Source organism: Odocoileus virginianus, chromosome 18 (assembly GCF_023699985.2).
Source record: "Odocoileus virginianus isolate 20LAN1187 ecotype Illinois chromosome 18, Ovbor_1.2, whole genome shotgun sequence".
NCBI classification, from domain to species: Eukaryota; Metazoa; Chordata; class Mammalia; order Artiodactyla; family Cervidae; genus Odocoileus; species Odocoileus virginianus.
The window spans coordinates 16513400-16541390 of NC_069691.1; the positions used below are offsets into that span (position 1 = coordinate 16513400).

Here is a 27991-nt window from a genome sequence, read left to right on the forward strand (position 1 = left end):
AGAGATCTTGTCAAGAAAATGAGAGATACCAAGGGAATATTTCATGCAAAGATGGGCACAATAAAGGACAGAAATGGTACGGACCTAACAGAAGCAGAAGATATTAAGAAGATGTGGCAAGAATACATAGAAGAACTATACAAAAAATATCTTCATGACCCAGATAACCAGGATGGTGTATCACCCACCTAGAGCCAGACATCCTGGAATGCGAAGTCAAGTGGGCTTTAGGAAGCATCGCTACGAACAAAGCTAGTGGAGGTGACGGAATTCCAGTTGAGCTATGTCAAATCCTAAAGATGATGCTGTGAAAGTGCTGCACTCAAAATGCCAGCAAATTTGGAAAACTCAGCAGTGGCTACAGGACTGGAAAAGGTCAGTTTTCATTCCAATCCCAAAGAAAGGCAATGCCAAAGAATGCTCAAACTACCACACAATTGCACTCATCTCACATGCTAGCAAAGTAATGCTCAAAATTCTCCAAGCCAGGTTTCAAACAGTAAGTGAACCGTGAACTTCCAGATGTTCAAGCTGGATTTAGAAAAGGCAGAGGAACAAGAGATCAAACTGCCAACATCCACTGGATCATCAAGAAAGCAACAGTGTTCCAGAAAAACATCTAATTCTGCTTTATTGACTACACCAAAGCCTTTGACTGTGGGGATCACAATAAACTGTGGAAAATTCTGAAAGAGATGGGAATACCAGACCACCTGATCTGCCTCCTGAGAAATCAGTATGCAGCTCAAGAAGCAACAGTTAGAACTGGACATGGAACAACAGACTGGTTCCAAATTGGGAAAGGAGTAAGTCAAGGCTGTATATTGTCACCCTGCTTATTTAACTTATATGCAGAGTAAATCATGCAAGTGTACATCCGGGCTGGATGAAGAACAAGCTGGAATCAAGACTGCTGGGAGAAATATCAATAACCTCAGATATGTAGATGACGCCACCCTTATTTGGCAGAAAACGAAGAACTAGTCTCTTGATGAAAGTGAAAGAGGAAGTGAAAAAGTTGGCTTAAAACTCAACATTCAGAAAACTAAGATCATGGTATCTGGTCCCATCACTTCATGGCAAATAGATGGGGAAACAATGGAAACAGTGGCTGACTTTATTTTCTTGGGCTCCAAAATCACTGCAGATGGTGACTGCAGCCATGAAATTAAAAGACATCTGCTCCTTGGAAAAAAAGCTATGACCAACCTAGACAATATATTAAAATTACTTTGCCAACAAAGCTGTCTAGTCAAAGCTATGGTTTTGCCAGTAGTCATATATGGATGTGAGAGTTGAACCACAAAGAAAGCTGAGTGCTGAAGAACTGATGCTTTTGAACTGTGGTATTGGAGAAGACTCTTGAGAGTCCCTTGGACAGCAAGGAGATCAAACCAGTACGTCCTAAAGGAAATCAGTCCTGAATATTCATTGGAAGGACTGATGCTGAAGCTGAAACTCCAATACTTTGGCCACCTGATGCAAAGAACTGACTCCTTGGAAAAGACCCTGATGCTGGGAAAGACTGAAGGCAGGAGGAGAACGGAACGACAGGGGATGAGATGGTTGGATGGCATCATCGACTCGATGGACTTCAGTTTGAGCAAGGTCTGGGAGTTGGTGAAGGACAAGGAAACCTGGCGTGCTGCATGCAGTGCATGGGGTCGCAAAGAGTCAGACATGACTGAGCAACTGAACTGAGGGGCAGACACTGATGATCCACTGGGCACTGCTGGAACATTCTAGGGAACAGAGATCCTTCCTTCCTGCGCACACCACCTAACTCATCACAGAAAAGTGCTGCAGCCAGGGACAGCGCAGCACCTGCTCAAAAGCTTCCTTTCCTCTTCTCCCAAAGTTTGCAGGACTCATTCCTGTATTTAAAGAGCAGAAGCAAAGCAAACCATCATGTATTTAACCATCTTTTTCTATCCACAAAAGGTGGCTTTTATTATGAAATACGCAGATTTGAGTCAGTGCCTTGAAACCTGCTCAATTCACGGTGTTGCACTAAATGGTTTATAAATTACAGCACCCACAGACACAACCAAGGATACATTTATAATATAACTAAGTTATGAGTAAGCTGAATTTCCAACTCAACTATGCTTTTCAACTCAATGTGCTTATCATCATTGTGTCAACTGATATTACAAAAAGCCCATAATGGAACCAAGATTCTTCTCCTTTCCTAAATTCAAGGTACTTCCAATTCCAATTTACACAAGCCTAAATTCCTAGGTTTTTTTGAATTTCAAACATATTTTAGCCTTTAAAGAGTAAATACAGGAGTATAAGTTGATGCAACTTTTCTAGGAAGCAATGTGGCAGTAAACACCAAGAGCCTTAAAAACGTTCCTCTGCTTTCACCCAGTAATTCCATTTCAGAGAACCTATCTGCTGTGAAGGATTAAAATGCTGATCATTGATATATTAATTAAAAATGGATTACATATAAAAAGGTGCATTTCATATTTAAAGAAAAAAAAATGAAAATAATCCAAATGGCCAACAATAGTAGAACTATCTATTTAGGCAGCAATGGTCAAAGCACACACTATGAATCTGCAATTATTATGTCCTCATTTTCATCACCAGTAACTGAAATAAAAGATGCACTTTAACACAGGAAGTAACATAGAAATTCACCAATAAGCACATTATTGATTGCAATGTCCTCCTTTTTATTAAATTATAAAACTGGCTGCTGTCAATATACACATTTTTGGAAATGCACTTTTATGCTTTTGTGGAGCACATGATTTTAAACAGACAAAATATTTCTATATTAACTTCTCAGTCTTCAAGCTATTTCGCACTGGTAGCCAAACTACCAAGTATAGATATTACAATATACAGTCAGAATTTAAGGAAAATATTACAAAGACAAATGCCTTAAAGAGATGATAGTGCAGAGAAAACCATAGCTCTGAAACAGGTATAAAAATTTAGTCAAAATATTTTAGTCCATTATGGCTTTGCAAAGCTTCAAAGGAAGAAAATTGAAGACACTTCTCATCAAAGGCACTTAAAGAATTGTAATAAAATACTTCTTTGAATTTAGTTTTGAGTCCGACAGTATTTTTTATCTTTTTCACATTCTGTCTCTCATTGAAACAGTCCTGGAAGGCAGCTATTAATAAGGAAAAATAGTTATCATTTCTTAATATACATGTTAAAAATACGCAAACAGAATTAATACAGCTTTTGGTCCGTGGAAGCAGGTAACAGTATCAGACTGTAGTATTTCTCTTAATTCTGAGCCCAAAGCCCTCAATTCCCCAGACTCAGTCCCCTGGGCCCCCCAGGAGGTGCCCCGCCATCGCCACAGTGCGCTGAAACTGGAAAGAGCCATCCTCCCTGGCTTGGTGGGAGCGCTGTTCCCGCACAGCACACAGGAGGCAAAACCCCGGCATTATAATTCCGTGTCCCGGTATCGGGAAGGCTGGCCGTAATAACCGCGCCTCGAGTGTTCTGACAGCTGCTGCCGGTACTCCTCCTCCTCAGCATCACTGCCGTAGCTTCCTCTGGGATCCTGATAAAGTCTGGCAGGGCCTTTCTGTGGCTCAGGGGGCCTGGAACTAACAAAGAGAGACGGTTACGTGCAGTCCAAAGCTCGGGCCTCCCTGCCCGTCCATGCTGCGTGCAGTGGGCCACTGCCCACAATGGATGACTTACCTGAGTCACACTCTGCTGACAAACCAGGGCACTCCTGGCCCCACTCCAGGTTCACAGAGTGGTGGAAGTGAGGATAGGAATCACAGGTCAAGGCCGATACCCACTCAAGTAGCGAGTGGGGAAGACAGACACACACTCTCTGACCTAAGAACCCTCCAGTCCGATGAGGGTGCCTTCCTGAGATCACTGGTTAAAAGTTCACAAGCAGAGCGAGTTCTTCACCAGTTTTGGTCAAAATATACCAAGTCCCCTCTGTTGCCGGGGCCTCCTGGCCAGCTGTGCCACTATTTGATTGGTAAACAAGAATTGCCTCTACTTTTCTATAGCTGTAAAACTAGACTCCAGTTCCAGTCAGAATGGCTGCAAGAAAATGTGGTTTTGTTTCCTATTCTCGGATGCAAGAAATGATCCAGTGTAAAACCTCAACAGGAAGACACTGTGATAATCACTACTGCTTATGCAGCACTTTAAAAATAAGGCATCCTACCAACACCAGTCAATTGATGTTTCCTTTCCCTCAGACCACAGCTCACACACAGCCTGACTTGGCTAAGTGACGCAAAAGGATTACTGAACTTGTTGGCCAACAGCTAGAAAATATTAACGATGAAACAACTGGCATTTAAACCCCAGGAATTTTGCTTATGCACTATCCTAACACAATTTAACGCATCTGTGGCTCCAATTGGATTTTCCCGGTGGCTCAGTAGTAAAGAATCCACCTGCAATGCAGAAGCTGCAAGAGATGTTGGTTTGATCCCTGGGTGGGGAAGATCCCCTGGAGGAGGGCATGGCAACCCACTCCAGTATTCTTGCATGGAGAACCCCATGGACAGAGGAGCCTGGTGGGCTATAGTCCATAGGGTTGCAAAGAGTTGGACGACTGAAGCGACTTTGCACGCACACACATGGCTCCAGTGGGTCTAAATGGGACTGACTTGGATTGTCAGTGACTACACTGTGTTGGAGAAGGAAATGGCAACCCACTCCAGTATTCTTGCCTGGAGAACTCCATGGACAGAAAAGACTAGTGGGCTACAGTCCATGTGGTCGCAAAGAGTCGGACATGACTGAGTGACTAAACGACAACAACACTGTGTTAGTGTTAGCACACGATCAACACTACCATAAAAGTTTGACTCTATGGCCTTTATAATTAAAGTTGACTGAATAAGTAAACAGTTTACCAGGAGGAAAAAAAAAACAACCCACAAACTTTGTTACTTTGAAATGTAGGTGAAAAAAAATTCTTAAGCATCAAAGTCCTACACAAGTCCCTTTTTTAGACCTATACCCTCAAAGGAGCCCTTACCTTGTGTACTGGGGTGGGCCAGGGTCCGGCTTGTGTGTTTTGATTGGAACTGCATAGATATCAGGATGCTTCTGAGCAATTTCAATCTGTGGAGATTACGGGGGTAAAAAAAGAACAAGAGGGAAGGGATGAATGACTAGCCAGTCAGCTTGCTCATTTCCTGGTGGTTCCATTCTCCAATCCCATTTTAACCGAGAAGAGGAAAAATAGAAGCAAACCTCTAGTTTCCAGAGTTGTATGTGATGCCTAGTGGTAAATGTCAAATAGGAAAAAATTTTAAAACTAATGAAAGTCTGCCACATGCTACAACATGGTTGAACCTTCAGGACACTATAGTAAGTGAAATGTATCAGCCACACAAAAGACAAATATTGTATGATTCCACTTCTGTGAGGCTCCTGAGCAGTCAAATTCATAGAGACAGAAAATAGAATGGTGGTTAAGGGGCTGGAGGGGGGGAAAATGAGGAATAATTAATATACACAGAGTTTTAGTTGGGGAGGATGACAAAACTCTAGAGACCAATGATAGATATGGTTACACAAAAATGTGAATATACTAATGCCACCAAACACTTAAAAATGTTAAAGATGGTAAGTTCCATGTATATTTTACCACCAAAAGAAGCAAAAAAGAAAAAGAGGGTGGGTCATCTCTTGCCTTCTGGGACGGCCAACACTCTGCCCATAGTGTATGCTTCTCCCAGAGCCACTCTTGCCTTTTGAGACAGACTGCATTCTGTCTGTGGAATGTATCTCTCTAAATACATCCACTTTATTACTAATTACTTTGTCTCTCACTGAATTCTTTCTGCAGTAAGATGTAAAGAACCTAAGTTCCAATAAGTCCTGACACCAGGAACTAAGCTCCCCACCCCCCACCACGTTGGAGGACGGAATTATGTGGACCCTCCTGACTTCAATCAACTACAGCCTGGACTCTGTCAACCTCTGTTTCAATTCCAAGCTGCAGTCTTCTCTGCTCAAGCCCCCTTATGAATATGCACAGAGCCTTAGTCTTAAACCTCCCCAAATTTGCAGTTCAGGGAGACTCTGCTTTGGGAAAAGATCCCGCGTGTTCTCCTTACTTGCTGCAGGTAATAAATCCTTCTTTTCCCCTACCTTCCCCCTCTAAAAAAGAAAAAGGCCCAGAAGCACTGTAATTGTTGTGACAAATTTAAATGAAGAAAGCTCCCATAACCACTGGGCTGAAACGCTACAGAAACCTTTACTTAACAAATGTTAAGTGAAAAATAATTTTCAAGAGGCCACAGAATCTCTTGTCACACTTTCCTATTCCAGAACCCAATATAAAGTTCTGAAGCACAAAGAGTAGAATCCTATTCACCTGCAATGTCAGGTTTTCTTGACTGGAAGAAAAAGGGATGTGCAAATAGCTGGCAATCTGAAAATGAGACACCCACAGGATGTGCCTTTGTATCACGCATGTCAACATACCCTTTCATGTGTGTGGCAGTGGCAAAAGGACTGTAAATCATCACACTGTGATGAAACTTCTTTAAAATCCTATTGCTGATGCACTAAAATGACCCAGTGATTGAAAACAATTACCCTTGCATTCTGTGCTTCTTGGAGCTCTTGCATTCTCTGTAACCTTGCCTTGTGATCCATCTTCTCAAATATTTTTACTTTGCCCAGGACAGACTTGGGAGCATTGTGCTGCTCCTCACTGCCCTCTCCCGTCTCCTCACTCTCTGGGGGAGGGACGGGAGTGGAGGGCTTCAGTATAGGCCGTCCAAAAGTGGGTTTCGCTGCAATAGGAGGAGGACAACCTTTGGTAGATGCCCCTGGAATTTCGTTACCAGCAGCGGCTGAGGGGTTTGACTTGTATTCATAAGATCTGGAGAAGTCAAAAGATTCTTCTCTGTTTTGGGTTTTGGCCTGCAGAGAGCAATGACATAGTTTTAACCTTGAGCTTTCAGTTTATTTTCAAATCTCTATTAGTGATTTAATACACTCCATTTCCTGATCAGTTTCCAAAGGTGGTCAACAAATTCCACTCCAACAAGGAATCAAATATGACAAGGTACATGGCCAAGATCTGGCATCCAGAGCCCTACCTCACTCCCTACAGAAGAGTATTAAGTGCTCGAGGAAACCAAGAGGGTGCTGGGGATGTGCTGGGAGGCCTGCAAGTGCTAGAGGTGGATCAGACCTAACTCTGTCCTAGAGGAGATTTGAGTCTTAGAGAGGATCTCAGAACAAGTCAGGCTTCAGAATGGAAGAGTGGCTCCCGAGTTCATACCATGCTGAAGGGATGTGCCTTGGTCCACGTGGACGCGGGGATGTGGGTCCAGGGGACGTGGGTGGTCCCCAGAAGTCCACCCAGAAGTGAGGAGACTGGGGCGGGGAGCGGTGAGGCCACTTTGTCTTCATACTTCCATTCTAGGCCACTTGTAAACTTTCACTCATCTATCTATATTATTAGGTCACCAATTACCTCTGAAAGCTCACAATGAATTATTACTTTCTTCTTATATAAAGCACTGAGTTAGGAAGAGAAACTTTACTGGGTTCCAAGGGAAAACATATAATTATAGCTGTGATTCACAGAGGGGTGAAAAATCATATGACATGTATCCTCACATTGGTTCTTTTCTGGACAATGGTTTATTTAAAAAATAAACCGTCCTCATAATGAGAGGCATTGTAAATAGTGGCGATTGTTTTCTTTAGCAAGTCATCAGGAAGGATTTTTTCAGGTGGATCTAAATAAGATTATGGGCAGAAAAATTTAATTGGATAGAAGAAGAAAAACAGATTCTATTGACAGGTGATTCTGGGCATGCAGTATTCATCCAACTTTTATTCTTTCTACATAAACAAACAAATAAAAAACAAAAGGAAACAAACACTAATAGTCCTAAAATTGTACCCTCTTCTAAAACTGCCTTTCCATTTTACTTTTTTTTGCCATTTTATAATTTTTTGGATTCACCCAAAAGATAGGCTCCAGTAGAGAACCCAGTTGGTCAAAACCATAATCCAGCACCACCTTACTGGGCATGCTCTGCCCTGGCTACGCGGGAGCTCCAGGTGAGCTCCATGTGTTTCTTCCTCCTTCCCATCCTGGGCTTCCCAGCCACGTACCTTGGGCGGCTCTGGCTTGAATGCCGGGGGCGGGCTATTGTCCCTAAGTTGATCTCTGCTAGTAGCCCTCCTCATCTGAGCTCGTGGCTCTGGGCTGGGTTTCCTTATGCTCTACAAGACATAAAGGTTCATTCACAACAAGAACATCCCAGCAGGAAGAAGAGAGCACTGGTCTCCTTTGCTGGAGTTCTTCGAACTTGGGGGAATTAAGATATTAAGGTTCCTAACATGTGTAAGTTGAGCTACTGACCCAGTGCTTCTTTACTGAAAAGGCAGATACCTGGTATACTCTCCCATTGCAAGTGCTTAAGGTATATTTTCCCCAAAACTAGCTCATCTCTCCCTTTACAGTAAGAAAACAAGAGGTTTTCATAAAGTTTTCTCACTGACAGCTGTTAATATTTTATTCTATTTTTTCTTTTGTTTTTGGCCACACCATGTGGCATGTATCATCCTAGTTTCCCACATCCCCTGAAGTGGAAGTGTGGAGTCTTAACTACCTGACCACCAGGGAATTCCCAGCTATTAACATTTTAAAGCATTAGCTCAACTGTATCTGCAGACATTAATGAGTTAATTTACTTTTTACAACTTGTCCGACAGTATATACTTATTTTCCTTTTTGGTCATGGTGAATTGTTCCTCTTCTCAACTTATATATATGGTCCTTCTATATCGTAAAGAATAAAATTCACTGAAACAACCTAAACTACTGAAGAGAAGTCCACAGAAATCCAAATATATGGAGGCTCTTGTCTGCAAAGGTCATTATCCCAGTGTTCTCTGAGGTGCAATCAACAACTGCTCTGGTCCTAACTTAGTGCTAGCAATGTGATTTCTAGAATCACAGAAGCAGTCTACTCACTGGCCAGTGGATGCATAGTACGTGAGATCAGACACATAATTAATCAATAAACTCAATTAAAAAACTGAAATACAAGAGAGAAGGAAACTGATGGGGAAACACTGAGGAGTTCTGGCAAGATTAGAAAGGTTAAAGGTAGGGTGGAGAAGAAAAAGCACAGACACCTAAGAGTACAGAGAGAGACCTAATCAAAGGTTACAAGTAAATACAACAATACTGTATTTAAAAGTAATGCCCCACTGGTAATTTGGAGAGCTGGCCTCACATCATGACGTCATGCCCAGGGGCTTCTGTGGGGTGAGTGCTGGTCACTCAACCTCTCCCAGCACTTGCTTCCTGCCCCACTCCCGTCTGGACCACATCCACAATCACACAGGCCTCAGCTTGGAACGGGAGGCTCCCTAGACATCAACCACTCCAACCCTTAGGAACACCTGCCTCAGCACCCTGAGTAAGCTGCTGGCCAGAGCAACTCGAGTGAAACAGCAGAACGTCCTTTGGCTGCCCGGGCCTGCCTCGCCTCACCTCCTCATGCTGCACCGGCTCCGAGGAGCGGGTGATGGAAGACACCAGCGGCTCCTCGGCTGGCTCATCCAGCTCATTGTCAGTGTAGGCGCCTCCTTCCCCGTCGGTGTCTTCAAAGTCACTGATGAGGCGGCTGTCGCAACTCAGATAGTCCGCGCCCATGGCGGTTAAGTAGGACATGCGGTCTTCGGGATCATCATCCATCCCTTCCATCTAGAGGAATTTGTTTTGGAGGGTCAGTGGGATCTGACATGGCTCCTGGGAGTGAGGACTCAAGAAAATTCCCAAGGGCACAGCCAAGGGACTGAAACCTTGACTTGTTCGAGGAAAGGAAGTTCACCTTTATCTTCCTGAAATCACTTGGCTTTAAATGGCTATGTAAATTTTTTGTGTAGAGACTTAAATTAGAAACCCTCCATCCTATCTCTCCCTGCCTCCATCCATCAGGCTTCCTCACATTGTGCACTTTTCTTCTAGAATCTGGCTCCCCTCCAGTTTTTTCTGTTGAACTGGTCTCCCAGTGATAAGTGCCTGCTGTCTGGAGCTGTATGTCTCTCCACTCACCCACGAGATTCTCAAATCCTTGAAGGCAGAAGCTCCATCGTGCTCAGCCTGTTCTCAGCACGGAGGCTAGCCAAGAGCCGCAGCGGGCATAAGCAGTTAGCACATGCTAGATACTCTGACTGAACATGCAGTTCCTAAAGGGCAGGGCTAGGACTCAACCATTAATTGATAATAGAGGCACTTACGCAACAAAATCGTACCTTGAAATGTCTCACAAATGACCTCAAATCAGCTGGACCACAGAATACCAGCAACAAGGGCTCCTAGTACCACAGGGAATTCTAGAATTTCTCTGCTTCCTCCCTGCAGTAGGGCTGTGGGAACTTCCTTCACAGATGAGAAGTGAGCCAAGGTTAGGAGCCTATACCAGATTCTAGCGCGCTCTCATCACCTACTCAAATCCCTAGAACTCATCCTCTGCCAACCTTCTTTCTAACACAACGATTCCAACTCCATTAGCTTTTCTTCCTTCTATTAAATTTTAACTATGTTCTCCACACCCTCAACCTAACCCCTCATCTCCACTCTGGGCGTCCTGGGCCCCTGGTAATAAGCTGCGGAGTTCAGCACAAAGTCTTGTAAGCTCTGATTAGTGTGCTTGGAACACAACACTAGTTACTACATTAAAAGCAAAAGGGAAGTGAATGTAGGGCTGCATATATCCCATTCTGCTTTTCTTGTAAAAGTCCCTTCGTTTTATTACTTTTCCAGAGAATTTACAAATTTTTGAGCAATTGAAGGGTATGTTGAGATCACTCGAAACGTGCATGGTTTTTACTACATTCACTACCCTCGTGAAAAAAAAATTCAGAACACAGACTCTCACCTCGCAGCAGAGCATCTGTCACATACCTTTCCTTCGGAGACCCAGACTGCTTCTCCTTGCTGATGCTGAATTGTGTCTTTCAAGCTGCCAAACCAGCTGTCGTTGGCTGAATTGAGGTTGATTGTAGCTACAGAAATGTAAACCAAAAGGTGTGCCTCAATTTCATGTTTATTAGAAATCTTATTGGACATAACTTACCTTAACTTGTCATATTTCACACACACACACACACATATATAAAATCATAACTGATTCATGTTGTTGTATGGCAGAAACCAACTCAACATGGTAAAGCAATTTTCTTCCAATTAAAAAATAAATTAAAAAAACATTTTTACAGAGTGTGCTTTCAGGGCCAACAACAACACAACTAAATAAAATATAAAAGTACATATTTAAAAAATCAATATATAGACGTGAACAGTAAAAGAAAAATGTATACCAATGTACTGTTTATCTCCAATAAAAAGCTAAATGTATGTCATTTTGATAGGCTTAAACATTTCAGAATATAAATACAGACTAAGCAAACTCTACAGGTGTGTATTCATGGGACATACATTTTCTATTCTGAACAAAATGCATCCTACATAATAGCACTTACTAAGACTGACCAAGCACTTTTCTAAATACATTACATGGATTAGTTCATTTTATGCTTAAACAAACCTTGCAAGGTGGGTGTTGCCATCATCCCCATTCTGTAGATGAAAAACTGAGGCACAGCAGTGAAAGTAACTAGTCTAAGGCCTCACACCAAGCAAGTGGAAAAGCCTGGATGCAAACTCAGAAGTCTGCTTTTAGAGCTTATGGCTTCAGCCACTGCGTGACTCAGCCCATCTGAAACATGAATTTGGAGCACCAGGATAAAATACCAACCAGTAAAATACATGTGATCATTCTTCAGCAATACTTTGGACCTACAATGATCAAACTCCAGGTAAATCAGTACTTTTTAGAGCTACATCATCATGGTCTATTATTAAGGCCATTATGTGTCACCCAAAAGAAAACTGGATCTTGTTGCTGAAAAGTTGTTAGGCAGCCTGCTCACCTATCCTGAAGTCTGCATACTTCTCTATAAATAACTCCAAAGAACCAGAAAGCAAATTTTGTAAGCAATTTTGCTTCAAGATTTTCTTCCCAGTAACATACAGCATTCTTTCATTTAAAAAGTCCCAGCATTGACCTTGGAAAATCCTGAACAAGCTGACAATTTCCTGGGCTATTAATTATTTATAGTATTAGAATAAACTGAAACTTTGGACAACTAAAAGAAAATCAATCTTGTTTCCTTGGATTTTTGTACCCTTATCATGTGTGTGTGTTAGCTGCTTAGTCGTGTCCGACTCTTTGTGACCCCATGGACTGTGGCCTGCCAGACTCCTCTGTCCATGGAATTCTCCAGGCAAGAATACTGGAGTGGGTTCATTCCCAACCTAGGGATCAAACTTACATCTCCAGCATCTCCTACATTGGCAGGTGGGTTCTTTACCATTAGCGCCATCTGGGAAGCCTTGTCATAGTACCTTGTAAAGATGACTGTCCTCTTGGTAACAAAAGTGACATTGGGCACTCCAGGGACAAAATGAGGGAATGTTCAGCTACCTTTTTGAGCTTTGTGCTGAAATTGTCTAAGATGAGTACAGTTTGTATTTATCCTAAGGAAAACCTAAAGTTAAAAGGGCCATTTGTAAAATGCAGAAAATATGTTCATGCCCCCTGATAAAATGAAACAAGCCAGAAACCTCTTACTGAATTCACATTGGACTCTAGTGTATGGAAAAAAAGAAAACACAGTCATTTCTAACTGAGTTGGTAGCATTCAAATCATGCACTTTACCTCTCTTTAAGAGGTGGGAGCACAGCCATGATGCTGCCTTCCTTTCTCTTAGAATCAAGTTCCTTTGGTTTACTGCTGACTTTTGCTCTTTAGGTTTCTCAGATTCTTTGACTACAAGCCATCACGTTACCTCCTGTCATTTCCAACCTCTGGACTAGACTCATGCTCCCTTGAATAGACTAAATACATCTCTCAAGCTCCAGAAAGCGAAATACTAGAAGGAGCTTCCTCTTCAGGCCCCATCATGGCCGGGAGTCCTGGGCTTCTGAGGGCATCCACTGCCAGCCCAGGCGCGGGTGCGCTCGGCGCTGCTCCTCCTGCCACCACCAAGGAGGCTGGGGAACACAGGAGCAGCAGCGCAAGGCGACCCGTGAGGCTGGGGGGTGAGCAGGGTCAGAAGTGACTGTCGCAGTGTGAGGTTCTCCTCCAGGTGACAGAGCAGTTCCAAAATGGGTGGGAGTGACGGCTGTACATCTCTGAATACACTAAAAACTACTGAACTGCATGCTTAAATCGGGTGAATTATAGGGTACATAAATTAAATTCCAAAACTGCTGTTCAGGGCTACCATTTAGAGGGACTCTAAATGGAGAGGCATCAACCAAGGTGCCCAGCCAGGGAGGGGGGCAACTTCCGTCTGCTTCCTGTGGTCCTCAGTGTTCCTACATGTCCTTGGGAAATCAAGAATTGCCTATTGCAGTCTGGATATTTTTAACTGGTACAAGATTCACTCCTCCCCCCTAGGCTTTCTCCAACACTGCTGCTGCTGCTGCTGCTAAGTCATTTCAGTCGTGTCCGACTCTGTGCGACCCCATAGACGGCAGCCCACCAGGCTCCCCCGTCCCTGGGATTCTCCAGGCAAGAACACTGGAGTGGGTTGCCATTTCCTTCTCCAGTGCATGAAAGTGAGAAGTGAAAGTGAAGTCGCTTAGTCATGTCTGACTCTCAGCGACCCCATGGACTGCAGCCTACCAGGCTCCTCCGTCCACGGGATTTTTCAGGCAAGATTACTGGAGTGGGGTGCCATTGCCTTCTCTGTCTCAAACACTGTATTATGGCAAAGAAAAAGGTTTATAATATGTAACAAAGATTTTGAAAAAGTATAAAATAGTATCACTAATGAATAGCACTTATTCACCATTTCCAAAGTCTTAGGACTGCATTATACATTAATTGTAAATTAATGTAATTAAAGTAATGATCTGTAAATTACAAATTTCACATCAATGAAATCTGGGAAACTGATAAAAGTGCTGGAACATCCTGTGGTACTTTAAAAGTCCCACAATTTAACACAAAGGATGGCTCTGCATGGATCTCTAAGCCCACAATTCCATTCCTGTGGTCTTTAAATCACGAACTAGTGCTTTAGCAAAACACGCTCAACAATTCCAAGAAAATATGTAATGTAAACTTCATGTTTTAAAAAATAACTTTTGTAACATGTGCATGCAAAACGTATTATTCTACAGTAACTTTTTTAAAGTAATGGGGGAAGGTTGGGAAGCCTGACATTTTAATTTACATTGACAAGTTAACTTGCTTTTGGGCAAATCTCAGAATAAAGTTTCCCTTGTCATCTCTGCATAATTGAGAAGTACCTTGAATTTGCAAGAAGAGTCATTTTGCTTTAATTTTTTTAATTTTTATTTTTTAGGTAAAAGGTATTTCATTATATTGTAAAAATAGTAATGGATATACATGTTAAAATACAAAAGACAAAATAATTTATACCTTTCAAAAATGAGCAAGAAATAATATTATGCATAACAGTACAAAAAAAGTAAATCAACAAGAACTAGCAATGCTAGTTTTTCTTGTAACCAGCTACTATTAATATCACACTAAGCCCTGATTTGTCCTACATCTGAAATACTAACAATTTATCAAGACACTGTTTACAGATCTTCAGTTCTCCTACTCAATCACTTTTATTACATAGTAATTTCAAGGAGAGTCATTTTAATACTGTCAAATTTAAATACTCATCTATGGAAAATGGGATTTTCTTGTTACTGTGCAACAGGAAACAAGAAAGATATTCATCGAGTTTGTTAATCCACCTGCAACATAAGCCTTGATTTTGAATTACTGTTCATCACAGTAGCCCTATTTTCCCCACTAATTAATTCATTGTGTGTGTGAAGGGACTGCTTGATGACTGTTGTCACCAATGTAAATCTGATTCTTGTTGCTTAGTTGTTGTTCTGTTAGTCGTTCAGTCATGTCCAACTCTTTGTGACCCCGTGGACTCTGCCAGGCTCCTCTGTTCATGTGATTTCCCAGGCAAGAATACTGGAGTATGTTGCCATTTCTTTCTCCAGGGGATCTCCCTGACCCAGGGATCAAACCTGCATCTCTTCCATTTCCTGCACCAGCAAGCAGATTCTTTACCACTAGCACCACCTGGGAAGCCCCTAATAATTCATTTAAATGCCATAAATGCCATTAATTAAAAATCATAAAAAAAAAGAAAAAACCCTTGGATTCTGGCCTTGGCGTACACCATCAAGTCACAACCTGGCCAGGTTGAGACACAGGGCATAAAAAGTGCTCAGTGGGGCCATCCACAGAATTTCAAGAGTTAAACTAAGCTGTCTGGAAAAGGCCGCAAAAGGCCATCCTTTTGTAAGTTACTCAGCACCCTGCTCCACCCATCCTGAATACTGAGTCAGCAAATGAGGCTGACTCAAAGGCAGACCAAGGAAGTGGCCTCCCTCAGCCTGGCTCTCCCTCTACAGCTCATTGTTTCCCCGCCTGCTATCTCAGATCCTCACACGAATCCCAAATGCAACTCTCGGAGGGAAGCCCCTAGCCATTCAATGGACTTACACAAAGGTAAGGAGGTGGGGGAAATGAAGTGGGCGTAGATTTAACATGCATCACAATCACACGGACCTCAAGTTCAATGAATTATCTGTTAAACGGAGGAATGGCAACATAAGACCCCATTCATTAGGATAATACGCCTGTGCTTTGAAGTATATACAATATTGGACACACAGTCAGAGACTCCACAGTGTTAGTCTGGGCTCAGCCACACACTAATGTGTGACCATGCAGAAATCACCTGGCCTTTCCTATGGCCTAATAAGACAGCACCCGTGAAAGGCTGTACCACTGTTAGCTATTGCTGTAATAAAAACAGTGATGATAATAATAGTTCCAGTAGTAGCAGTAAAACAAAGGAAAGATCATATATGAACATACCAAAAGCACAAGCTTAATCTTGACTCTACAGTCACAAAAATCCAGTTTATGAAGCACCACTTCCTTCTCTGCGTTTGGTTAGATGACCTCTCAGTTAGAGCACTTCACCATAGTGGTACGTAGTGCATCTCACTCTTTAATAAGAAAAGCCAGTAACAATAAAACAAGGGTCTAATGGAGACATTCATTCACACTCTCCCCTTCCCTTCCCTTCCCAGTGTCAGATAAGTTAAAAGTGGCACAGGGTGATGATGACTGGTGCTGAGCTCAGCTTAGTCACCAAGTTGTGTCCGACTCTTGCATCCCAAGGACTGTAGCCCACTAGGCTTCCCTGTCGATGAGATTCTCCAGGCAAGAATATTGGAGTGGGTTGCCATTTCCTTCTCCAGGGGATCTTCCCGACCCAGGAATCAAACGCAGGTCTCCTGCATTGCAGGCAGATTCTTTCCCAACTGAGCTATAAGGGAAGTCCGAATTCACAGAGCTACCATTATCCTAAGGATATTAATTATATCCACACAGTTGCTACATGTGGCTTCCATAAAACTGCATGACCAAAAACTTCATGCAACCCTTTTAAACCCTTAATTATACCACATTCACAGTACTAGTCATATTTTTAGGTAGTGCACACATTCAGTTTCTAAAAAGGTCACATTCTTAAAATCATTTTACTTCATGAATAATAGCAGCAGTAGGTCTTCATTTCAGGAATTTTAAAAAATATCCTATTATGGAAAACTTTAGACATACCAAAGTGGAGAGAAGAGTATACATCATGAATGCATCACCCAGCGTCAACAACTATCAACTCTTGGCCAGTCTGGTCTATAGCCACACTAACTCTCCTCACTGAAGATTATTTAAGCAAATCCCAGATATGATATTAGGTCATCCATAAATACTCTTATTTACCATACATGCCTAAAAATGAGAACTTCTAAAAAAAAAAACCTAACATAATCACAGTATCATTTTCACCTTAAACACAGGAGTAATAAATTCTTAATATCAGCTAATATCCAGAATATTCAAGGCTATCTCAGAGACATTTTAAAATAATGAAACCAACTTCCTATCACCTTGTAAGTCAGCGTATGCATGGATAGTAAGAAGAGAAGAATGATACAGCCCATAACAGATATGGGTATTCGGTGCTATGCCAGGCTTAATCACTAGGCTTGTAGTCCCACCCCAAAAATCTGAACCTCAACAAAATGACCAGGTATTGTGTATTATGGATCTTTATGATCATGTTCAAATAGTCAAACTTACAAAGTTAAATATACAAACACCATGAGTCTAGTATACTCACTTTATAGGATTAGTTCCTTTTTGAGGAGTCATGAACAGAATTTCAGATAACTATTTTCCATTCAGATTATTTTCCTATTCCTTCCATCCTCCAGTTCCTCATTCCTTACTTTCAAGCAAAGAGTACATTTTACATTTCACTTACCTGTGAAAAGATGTGCACAAGTTTTTTTAAGCTTGTTGGCTTGATCAAATAACTTCCGAGAACTTTTGTTGGATGATGGATTCAACCTCTGTCTCATAGTTTTGACACCTTGCCTAGAGTCTGGATTGAAAAAGATCACAATCGGGAACCACTGAGTATAGTTCAACAGGTCCACAGCCTTAGGAGTTACATCCAGGAGTGCGTGCTTGTCCTGTTAGAAATGGGGGAAAAGGTGACGTAAATGGATAAAAGCCAAAGAGTTTGTGTTAATGAGTAAAGGTCGCTTCAGATAAAATGTGCCCATGTAAATCACAAAGCTGAAAATGTTTCCCTTCACATTAGGTCCACTTTAATATTACCAATCTATGAGATTTTCTGAGAAAATCAATTAACAAGTTTTTGGTATAATGCTCAGAACTCTGACAGAATCAATACATTGGTTCACAGAACATCAACTGATTGTCACACAATGAAACAGCTTACATTTATATTCAGCTTACTAACATGGAATAATTATTAAAATACAGACTCTATTCTTAAAAAGACTGCAGCAAACCATGACCCTATTCTTTCCAACAGCGTGGCCTTCAGGTGACTTTTCTTACCTGTTCAATAATCTGTCTCACGGTATTTAACCGCACCACCCCGGTGGATTTCTCAGATCCTGCGTCTCTCGGTTCTGTTTCTGCAAAGGAAAAAAAAAAGCAGGGAGGGGGGGAAATGAATAAAATTTTAGAAACCAGTGACAACCAAGTACCACCCTCCTAGCACCATCTAGGACAGGAAAGCTGACATTCATTGTCTCCTAATAAGAGGCAACGGGAAGGACCGACACTACCTGTTTCACCAAAATCTAACCAAGGGAAACAGACCAGGCCAACAGGGAGTGTCCGATGAGACAAATGGCTTGGACTGTTCAAAATATTGTGCCACAAAATAATTTAGAAAAAGGAGATTAGAAAGATAAAAAAATCAGAAGTACTGTATTCTGAACTTAAAAAAGAAAAAATAATTTACCTTGAAAGGCATAATTGCGATAATGGATAAAATTTGAAAAAGGGACTATATACTAAATAACATTATTGTATCCGTGTTAAATTTCCTGGTTGTGATAACGGTATTATGGTTGTATAGGAAGAGAATTAAGAGATTCACAGAGGTAGGAAGTGTTATGATGCCTACAACTTAAACTTTTAAATATGTTAGCAGAAACTGTAAAAAGTGTGTGTGTGTGTATGTATGTGTCTATGGGGGAAGAATATAGATGGCACATGTTACCTGGTGACAAGTGATTCCAGGTGAAGGGTATGTGGGTGTTCATTATTTTTTCTGCAGGTTAGAGATTTTCCTAAATAAAAGTTGAGGGAGGAAAAAGTATCACTGACAGACTTACTGGCAGTTTGGAACAGGTCAGGCAAGTCACTTGCCAACTTCTCCAGGGCTATATCTGCTATGGGGCCGAATAAGACGACAGGTCTCTTGAAACCCGCTGAAATGAGAAAAGGAAAAGCCGTGAAATTAGGTGTAAAATAAGCTAGAAGGATATATTTTACAAAATGAGGAATATGGCCAATATTTTATAATAACTACAAATGAAGTATAATCTTTAAAAACTGTACACCTGTGATTTTATACATATTATACAGCAACTGTACTTCAATTAACAAAAAAGAAAAGCCATGAAGACACCTCCAAGTCTTTAGCTGTTAAGAAACAAATGTATTTTACAGAGTATTGATAACAAAATAGTGGACATCCCAGGTGGTGCTCGTGGTAACAAATCTACCTGCCAATGCAGGAGATGCATGAGACCTGAATTTGATCCCTGGGTTGGGAAGATCCCCTGGAGAAAGAAATGGCAACTCATTCCAGTATTCTTGCCCAGAGAATACCATGGACAGAGGAGCCTGGCAGGATACAGTTCATGGGGCCACAGAGTCAGACATGACGGAACAACTGAGCACACACACTGATTACACAACTAAATAAAAGAAACTGTGTGTTCTTCCATCTCTAATTCAGCCCAGCTCTTTTCTGAAGAATAAAAGCTCTCTCTTTTGTTATAATTCATTCCCTTCACTTTTACTCAAGATAAACTTTGCTCTATAGAATATATAAAAACTTCTGAATGGTAGTATTAAAATAAAAAATAACCAAGGTTGTAGAAATACAAGTTTGCACAGTTCAGTTTTTTGTTAAGTTTTATTTCGTGCTGAAATATGATTCCAACTGTCAGCTCACTTCGCCTAAGAGATATAGATAAATTGTAACATGACCATTAAAGTTTAAAAATGAAGAAGAACAGGCTCTGAGCCCAGTCAGATCATTTCCTGGCCCACATGGATCCCTCACCTTCTCGAAGCAGAACCCTCTCGTAGGCTGGGAACTTGGTGCTGACCGTCACGGCGGCGGTCAGGTCCTCCCGACTCTTCCGAAGGTTCTTCTTCACACCTGATCTCTGGCCGCGCATCCTCCAGAAGTCTGCCCTGTCCCCAGTGGTGTCTCTCTGGGCATTCTGAACGCTGGCCATTTGTTCCGCTCTGAGAGAAGAAGCCAGGGGAAGTAAGTTCTGAAGTCAGGAAATGGCAAATGTGAGCGTCACTAACTAAATCCAGTCACTATCACTTATGGACTTGGATCAGAGAAGATGCAGCCTGACAATGAGCAATGCCAGGGGTGAGAAACATGGGTGCTTTCTCATCTGGATGGAGGCAGAGAAAAGCTGGGTGCACATGAAATCTACCAGGAGTAGCTCAGTAATAAACACACCAACATGGCTTGTTCTGCTTAGGCTGGTGTACAGACATGCCCTGTCTTACTCTACTTTGCTTTATCAGACTCACCAGACCCTGTATCTTTTTTTTTTTTTTTTTACAAATTATAAAGATATGTGGCAACTCTGCATTAAGTCTATTGGTGCCATTTTCCCAGCAGCATCCACTCACTTTGTGCCTCTGTGTCACAGATTCTCTCAAAATTTCAAACTCTCCACCAGCAAAAAACACTATGAATCACTGAAGGTTCAGATGATGGTTAGCATTTTGGGGGCACTAAAATATTTTTAATTAGGGTATGTACCTTGCTTTTTTAGACATAATGCTAGTGCACAATTAATAGACTTAACAGTATAATATAAACATAACTCCTATATGCACTGGGAAACCAAAAAATTTGTGTGCCTTGCTTCATTACAATATTTGTTTCATTGTGGTGGTCTGGAACCAAACTCACCATCTCTCCCAGGTCTCTTCATACATGAGAAGTGGATGATGGAAGAGGTCGTGATGACAAAGGACAGTCACATGGGGCTTCCTTTATGTGGGGGTGTTGTTTATGTGTAGGGGGGATTCTGAGGGGGTTGTGTGGAATCATGTGGTCTCAGATACCTGCTTTTGTTGGGGATTAAGCCTTTCTCCAGTTCGTTTCCGATCCTCACGGCCAGCCAGTGGCCCAGTTTGCCATCGTACAGTGTATCTACCACACGGAAGACCTCCCCTCTGGTGAAGGCCAGGCTCTGTGGAGTTTCCTTCTCACATTCAAAGTGACTTCTTATAAAAAATGAATCCCCTCTGCCACAAGCCAGTATATCTCTATACACTGAAAGACAAAAGCCTCATTTCATGCGGTGCTCAGCCTGGCCAGGGGTCTTTCCTGGAGGGGTTATCAGGTTCTCTGAGCTCTCTGATCACCCTCTTTACCTTCCATGCATTTAGTGAACTCGGCACACAGGCCCCATGGTAACCACAGCCCAAACAGGGAGAAGGACAAGTAACTAAGTTCATGAGTTCTGCTGTGATGGTTAGTTTTCTGTATCAACTTGACTGGGCCATGCGATGCACAGACATTTGGTCAAACATTATTCTGACTGTGTCTGTTGGGGGTGTTTCTGGATGAGTTAACATTAACACGTAGACTGAGGAAAGCAGACTGCCCTCCCTCATGTGGGAGGCTTCAGCTAGTCTGTTGAACATTTGAACAGAACAGAAAGGTAAATCCTTTTCTGAGTAAGAGATAATGAATTCTTTTTGCTTTCAAAGTGTGACATCAGTTTTTTTTCCTGCTTTCAGACTCAGATATACTAGCTCTTCCTGGATCTTGAGCCAGTCCACCTTTGGACAATAAGTACACAATCAGCTCTCTTGGTTCTCAAGCCTTTGGACTTGGACTGGAAGTAAACCATCAGCTCTCTTGGAGTCTCCACCTCACCAACTCACCCTGCAGATTTTGGGACTTGCCAGGTACCATAACCATGCGAGCCAATTCCTCATAATAAGCAGCTCTCTTTCTCTGTGTGCCATTTTGTCTGGAGAACCCTGACTAATACAGGTGCCAATCAACCCTCTAAAGCAGACAAGAAGATTCTATTAACTTCCATTTTACAGATGCCAACAAGACCTGGAAAGGTGAATCAACTTGTCAGACTGACAAGGGTTAATATGAGGGCTGAACTGCAGGTGTGGCCTCTGCATCTGTCATATGGAAAACCTCAATCATAACTTCAGGCAGTAATTAAGGATGGATTCAGAAAGGCGGTTTTATTCCAAAATCACACAACTAGTAAAGTTCTTTCAGTGGGTGCATAGAAACCATTTCCGTAGGAAGTTAAATGCCACCCAAATTCTTTCCAAATACCTACGACCTAGATATAGGTCAATTTTTTAACACTTGGATTTGCCTATTCTGGTCCCAAGCTACCTCCCTCCCCTACCGCCCACTGAACTCAAAACCAAACCTGCTCACCATCAGCTCGGCTCTGAGCTAAAATGGTCACTGTTTCACCTTTGGGGATTTCTAACAGGTAGAGAACAGCATCCTCCCGAACGAGTCCTCTGAAATCCTGTGTGTTCACCTGATGGAGGAGGGGGAACCAGAAAAAAACAAAGCAAGAGAGAAGAAGAAGTTGTTACTTAAAAGGTGCCACCTGAGCTTTTGACCTGTTTCCATCAGGGCCTGCCTATGTAAAGAAGCATCGGTCAGGGCCCCACAAGTAAAGAAGCTCTTGGTGCCCTACTGAGGCTCGCCAAGCACCCAGCCTGGACTGTGGGCACCACCACGCCCTCCTGCTCCCCACACTGCCCACCACCCCTTAGGAATGTGTCATTTCACCAAAGACTCGTCACTGGATCGGGTGAGAATTTCTAGGAGTGTGTGTCTCCCTCTCTTCTTTGAGTCTCCTGCACGGGTGGCCAGGGAGGTAATGTACAATTACGAATCCAATAACTAGAATTCAATAGGGAGTGATGAGGTCTATGGCGAATGAGCATGCTGGCTCAGCTTAAGGCATTGCTACTTTTTAAGTTAGTTCAAATAGAAGTCTGCAAATAAGGATTCTGCCCAAATCTACCTTTTTCTTATAGCTTCTATCATCTGAAATTGAAGAGCATTAATTTTACATGGTAGACCATCAATCTAATGTATAGGCTTTTATATTTAAGCTTCTGCCATATAATGGGTAAAAAGCCCATGTTTATCCACCACTGTTCAAGTAGGGTACACTGTAAATAGCTTTTGGAAGACAAGTTAGAAAGAGTAAAACTCAAAAATGGTACAAAGAAAAAGACATTTTGACATCTTTGCTCTGTACCTTGAAAACCATTTGAAAACAGAAATACACATAAGTGAAATGCAAAAATGATTTTAAAGTACCTTATGTTTTAAAAAGGTATTACAGAAGTGAAGATCTAGAATTTCTCTGAAATATTTTCTTCAATCATTGAAGACTTGTAGAATCTTTTAATCAAAGAGTAATGCCTTACTACTGAGCCTAATTTAATTAAGGTTGGAATTTACAATGAAGTGAAAACAGGCATATTATTTTTCATGGAAGTTTTCAATGTGGGGAGATGAACTGAACTAGCCCTTTCCGAAGTGTAGGTAGACACAGGGACTTGGAATTGTCACTAACTAGGCTCTCTTTGGGAATGTTTATCTCATCACATTCTGCGTCACGCTTGTGTTATAACTACTCTGGAGACAGCTTGGCTGTGTCTAAACTGCATTACTGCTTTGTAAAATATAACTGTATAAATACAAGAACAGAATGTTGAAAAGAAAAAAAAAAGTGAAACTTGGCATGAGACTAAAGCTATACTTGGTACTTTAAAAACAGTGATTTAGTGCTCTCTTCGGCAGCACATATACTAAAATTGGAATGATACAGGGAAGATTAGCATGGCCCCTGCGAAGGATGATATGCAAATTCATGAAGCGTTCCATATTTTTAGAGAAGAGTGCATCTACCTAGTTACTTCCTCAAGTTTAAATATGTATAGTAAATTAAAATAAAAGTTTTCTATGTAAAATAAATAAAAACGGTGATTTACTAAACCAATCATGTTAACTTTTCCTTTGACACAATATTTAGCATTTAAGATAGCTCATTTCCATCTCTTGGTCTCTGAATTAAGGATATTTGACCTTTGGTATTGAATCCTTTCTTGCGTGCTATCTGCGGACCTACATTTGTGTCTATATATGGCTGTGTATACGTCTTTATATGCACTGCACACGCCTGCATTTGTTTATTTAAATAAAGCAAGGCCACAGGGCATGGGGGAAGACCTTGTCCACCTCTACAAACTGAGAATGACTTTCCATCAAGCCAAACACTATAATGGTCGAAATTAAAGCATACATGGTAGTTAAAATCCACACAGTTAATAATCAAACTGAGGAGGTTTTTTTGTTTCTGTCTTTCCTCTTCTCTAATAGTTTCTGAAAATGAAATGACAATCATACCAGGTAACCCAAGCACTAAAGCATGTGTCATTTCAGTTATTTACACGGCACATAATTAGCCACCCAACACACTCATGTTTTCATTCCACATGTCAAGTTGTCACCTTTACAAAAGAAAGAGCTGCACTTAAAAACCCACAACAAAAGAAAGTGCTTAAAAAAAAAAAAAAGAAAGTGCTTGGTATATGTGTATTGGACCCTGGTATGCTCAACCTGACGATGAAAAGAAGTGCTGAGACAAACTAAAGGAAAAAAAGGCCAAGACAGCACTTTGGTTAGGTTGTACAGCCCTCTCCAATAAATACTCTCCGTTATCTATTTAATAGTCTACAGGGCCCAGCTGTGTCTGTTGTGAGCCTGAAGAGGACTCTGTGTCAGCTACACTAAGACTGTGTCACAACCTCTCTGCCTCAGTAGGCGAGCTCAAGGTTTTTCAGAACCTTGCAGAACGCAGGGCTCCTTTCGTAGTCAACAGAAAATTTATTCACGCCTAAGAATAAAGACCATCTACTGTGTGACCTCCCCATGAGACTACTGCAAAAGAGATGGGTCCCCACAGTTTCTTCCCTGTCGCCAGGGTGATAACAGGAAATGAGATACTTTTTAAAATAGCAAACATTGCGTATCATAATTTTTACCCATGGAAGTGACTCTCTCTGTCTTTAACTTAGAGATAGGTCTGTCAAGCCTCTAAATGAATTTACTTTTTTTTTTCCAATTCGGAAAGTCTTTCTCCACACCACCCTATTCCCACCTCCGGGGTAGGAAAATATTTTACCCTTGAACCTTCAGGAGCAAAAGCTTTCAAACTCCTAACTTCCTGTGGCCCCACATCATTGAGGACATATGCTGCTTCTTTGGAATCAGCCCAAGAGTAAACTGGTATGAGCTGGCACTCGAATGGGATTCTTATCGGTAGCACTTGGTAAGCAGTGTTTCCTAGGCTCATGTGGTACCCTGAGGTTCACCCAGGTACACTGTCTTCCAGGATCCTGGCTAGAGCCAAAGAGGGTCTAGAATGTCATTGGAAAGCTTCAGGGCCCCTCGTGGTCAAGGTCTGCCCTTCATCTGCTCCGGAAATGCAATCTCAACTACCACCATGAGGTCACAGGCCAGGAACGAAAAGGACCACTTCTTTCTGGGCTCTGCTGCCTGCTGCCTTGGGAATTCTGCTTTCCTCCCCCTGTCCTTTGAGGTTAGATGCTCTTCTTACCAGATCCCCTAGGAACTCATGATAACAAAATCAAGTTTACAGAAGCAGAAATCCCAGTGAAGACAACTCCCGAGCATTCTATATTTTTATAATCACAAGGTACTCAGCATGCTTGAAGTTAATGCTCAAGTCAACAGAAAACACATGGTATGTTTTTCATAAAATGTCAAAGCAGGAATTGCTTATCAGTTGTTTTTAAACCAAGAGATTATACAAACACATACACAGTAGCTGTAAAAGTATCAATATTTGATTAACCAGGTATTCCCCTTCCAGAACAATATTAGATGTAAGTGACAAAGTGGCAGCAACTTGTTATTTTTCACTGGGAAAAAGAAGGGACTCTGACCCTCCTACTCTGTGCTAACAACTCTGCCAAATTCCGTGTGAGTATCATCTGTTCTAATTTCTCCAGGATCCCTGTGAGGCAGGTATGCTTATCCACATTGAACAGATACAGAAACCTGAGTCTCAGAGCTGGAGCCAGGGCCACAAACTAACATGAAGCTGGGACAGGGTTCAAATCAGACGATATGATGGCAACACGCACCTTTGTTCAGTTACAGCACGCGGCCTGAAGAGTGATAACCAGGCAGGAGAATCGGCTAAAAACCATGAGCAAGATCTTCCACCTAGGCCATTAGTTAAAGTCTCAATTGTTTTGTGAATCAAACTAATAAAAGTCTTTGTGAGGGTTCTGAACGCTATAAATTCACACACACATAAGGATGAGTTTTGGGTTCCAGAACTGAGGAAACAGGGTCCACTGGAAAGAAACAGAGACCTGATACTCTGCAGCAACAAGCCCGTAGCTGGTCTATTTTCACCAGCGGGACCACTTCTTCATCCTTTATGTAAGACCCTCCAGGAAACCCTACTCTTTCCCAGTAACACCTACAAACAGGGCTGGGATCTCATACCTTCAGAATCTGGTCCCCTTCTTGAAGACCTTCTTGCTCCGCGGAGGTACCCTCTTGAATGCCGGCCACAAATATCCCGACGTCATTGCCACCAGCCAGCCGGAGGCCCACACTGTCTCCCTTCTTGAACCTCACCATTTTGGTATTGGGGCTGCAATGGGTTCAGTTTCAGTAAAGAAAGATGGGAGGTTTTCTTATTTATTTTTTTTTTTGGTAAAGGAGAACCAACATTAGCAGTGAGAGATTTAATTTCTTCTACCTATAGAGTGATTTACCCTTTATAAACTCTCTCTTGCCTTTCTTATATAATCTATAATTTTATCTTCCTTGGGGCTGTGAGATGAATATCAGGAGGCCACTTTACCAGTAAAGAGAAGAAACAGAGAGAATGTCTAAGTAAACTCATTCAAGATAAAAAGCAAATAAAGGGCAGGGTTGGGGTAAAACTTCAAGGCCATCTGATTCCGACTTTAGGATTCTTCCAAAGAAAATCCTGCTGATCCCACAGGGCTCCTGTCAAATGGAGATGGCCTGAGTCTAGGGGAGCAGGATCTTAACCCACGGAACCAGGGGTTCTCACTGTCCAGTGAAGAGCCCTGCATCAGTTCCCCCCTCCCTCCACACACCAGGACCAGCTATCACTACAGTCCCGAGAGAGGCACCAGCGTTAAGCAATTCTTCACCCATCTGGGCATTCTTGATCTGGCAAACTCAGCTATTCAGAATAACATCTGGGACACTAGCCAGCTAAGCAGACAAGCAGGCAAAGTTAACACTCACTTATTTCCACATTTTACTCTTCCTACGAATGATTTCTCTTTCTTAAAAACACTAGCAATAGAGATGGGTTAAAGGCAGCTGATTATAAACAAAATCATCACCATTTAATGGTGTTTAAGAACACCATTTTTCCAGATTTCAGTTAAGTTGACAGAGCTGTGTGGAGCAAGAAAGGGGAACAGGAAGAGATGCCTACCCATATATTGCTAAATCTTCAGGACTTGGACGAAGAACAGCTCTTGGGGCTGGTTTTGGTGGAGGAACTGTGGATTAAAAAACATCACTAGTTATAAAATTTTTTAAAAAATATCATTAGCAACCAGGACAAACAGGTTTTGTCTCTAAATATGAAGATCAAAAAATCCACAAAAAATTCAAGTCTGTTCCTTATGCTACATATACATCATCACATCAAACAAGAAAAATAAGTCTTAAAAGTTAGATTTTGAAGCATTAGCAGATGTCAGTAGTTTCTCAAAAACAAGTGAGAAGGAAAATGAAACTTAAAAATGCAAGGTGCATAATCACATTTACAAAGTGGTAGCATTTTTAAATAATTTAAAAGTCATGTGATAATGCTGTTATTTCCATGGATAGATATTTATGCGTTTAAATTATGATGATAATTTTCTTGTGGTGGGGGGTAGGGGATGGAGTTGAGATCAGAAATGGGACATAGGGGCTTCCCTGGTGGCTCAGTGGTAAAGAATCCATCTGCCAATACAGGAGACACAGGTTCCGTCCCTGATCCGGGAAGATCCCACATGCCACGGATCAACTAAGCCCGTGTGCCACAAGTACTGAGCCTGTGCTACAGAGCCTGGAGCCACAACTACCAAGTCCATGTGCCTTAGAGTCTGTGCTCTGCATAAGAGAAGCTGCTTCAACGAGAAGCCACGCACTGCAACAAGAGAAAAGCCCTCGCAGCAACAAAGACCCAGCACAGCC

The 27991-nt window shown here is 41.8% G+C and overlaps 1 protein-coding gene, 1 long non-coding RNA gene and 1 other non-coding gene across 9 annotated transcripts in view; 2 read left to right on the forward strand and 1 right to left on the reverse strand.

Annotated features, from left to right (window-relative positions):
* Positions 1–2660: 2660 nt before the first annotated feature.
* TJP2 (tight junction protein 2) overlaps positions 2661–27991 on the reverse strand; it is a 124858-nt gene continuing 99527 nt past the window's right edge. For 3 of the 7 annotated variants that reach the window (XM_070480380.1, XM_020911907.2, XM_020911906.2), the window contains 14 exons: positions 27240–27306; positions 26264–26414; positions 22133–22241; positions 20779–20989; positions 19745–19932; positions 18786–18881; positions 17998–18077; positions 17393–17603; positions 10907–11007; positions 9491–9703; positions 8101–8211; positions 6562–6891; positions 4991–5076; positions 2661–3581 (listed from right to left, as the gene is read on the reverse strand). In XM_070480380.1, coding sequence (XP_070336481.1) covers positions 3416–3581; positions 4991–5076; positions 6562–6891; positions 8101–8211; positions 9491–9703; positions 10907–11007; positions 17393–17603; positions 17998–18077; positions 18786–18881; positions 19745–19932; positions 20779–20989; positions 22133–22241; positions 26264–26414; positions 27240–27306 — 2120 coding nt within the window. In that variant the 3' untranslated portion in view covers positions 2661–3415. The remainder of the gene's footprint in view (positions 3582–4990; positions 5077–6561; positions 6892–8100; positions 8212–9490; positions 9704–10906; positions 11008–17392; positions 17604–17997; positions 18078–18785; positions 18882–19744; positions 19933–20778; positions 20990–22132; positions 22242–26263; positions 26415–27239; positions 27307–27991) is intronic. The other 4 variants (XM_070480382.1, XM_020911910.2, XM_020911912.2 and 1 more) reach the window with 2 other exon arrangements.
* On the forward strand, positions 15377–23704 carry LOC139039493 (uncharacterized). Its single transcript, XR_011492790.1, has 2 exons — positions 15377–15561; positions 21460–23704. It is a non-coding gene; the product is annotated as an uncharacterized lncRNA (long non-coding RNA).
* Positions 23509–23614, forward strand: LOC139039560 (U6 spliceosomal RNA). Its single transcript, XR_011492901.1, has one exon. It is a non-coding gene; the product is annotated as a U6 spliceosomal RNA (small nuclear RNA).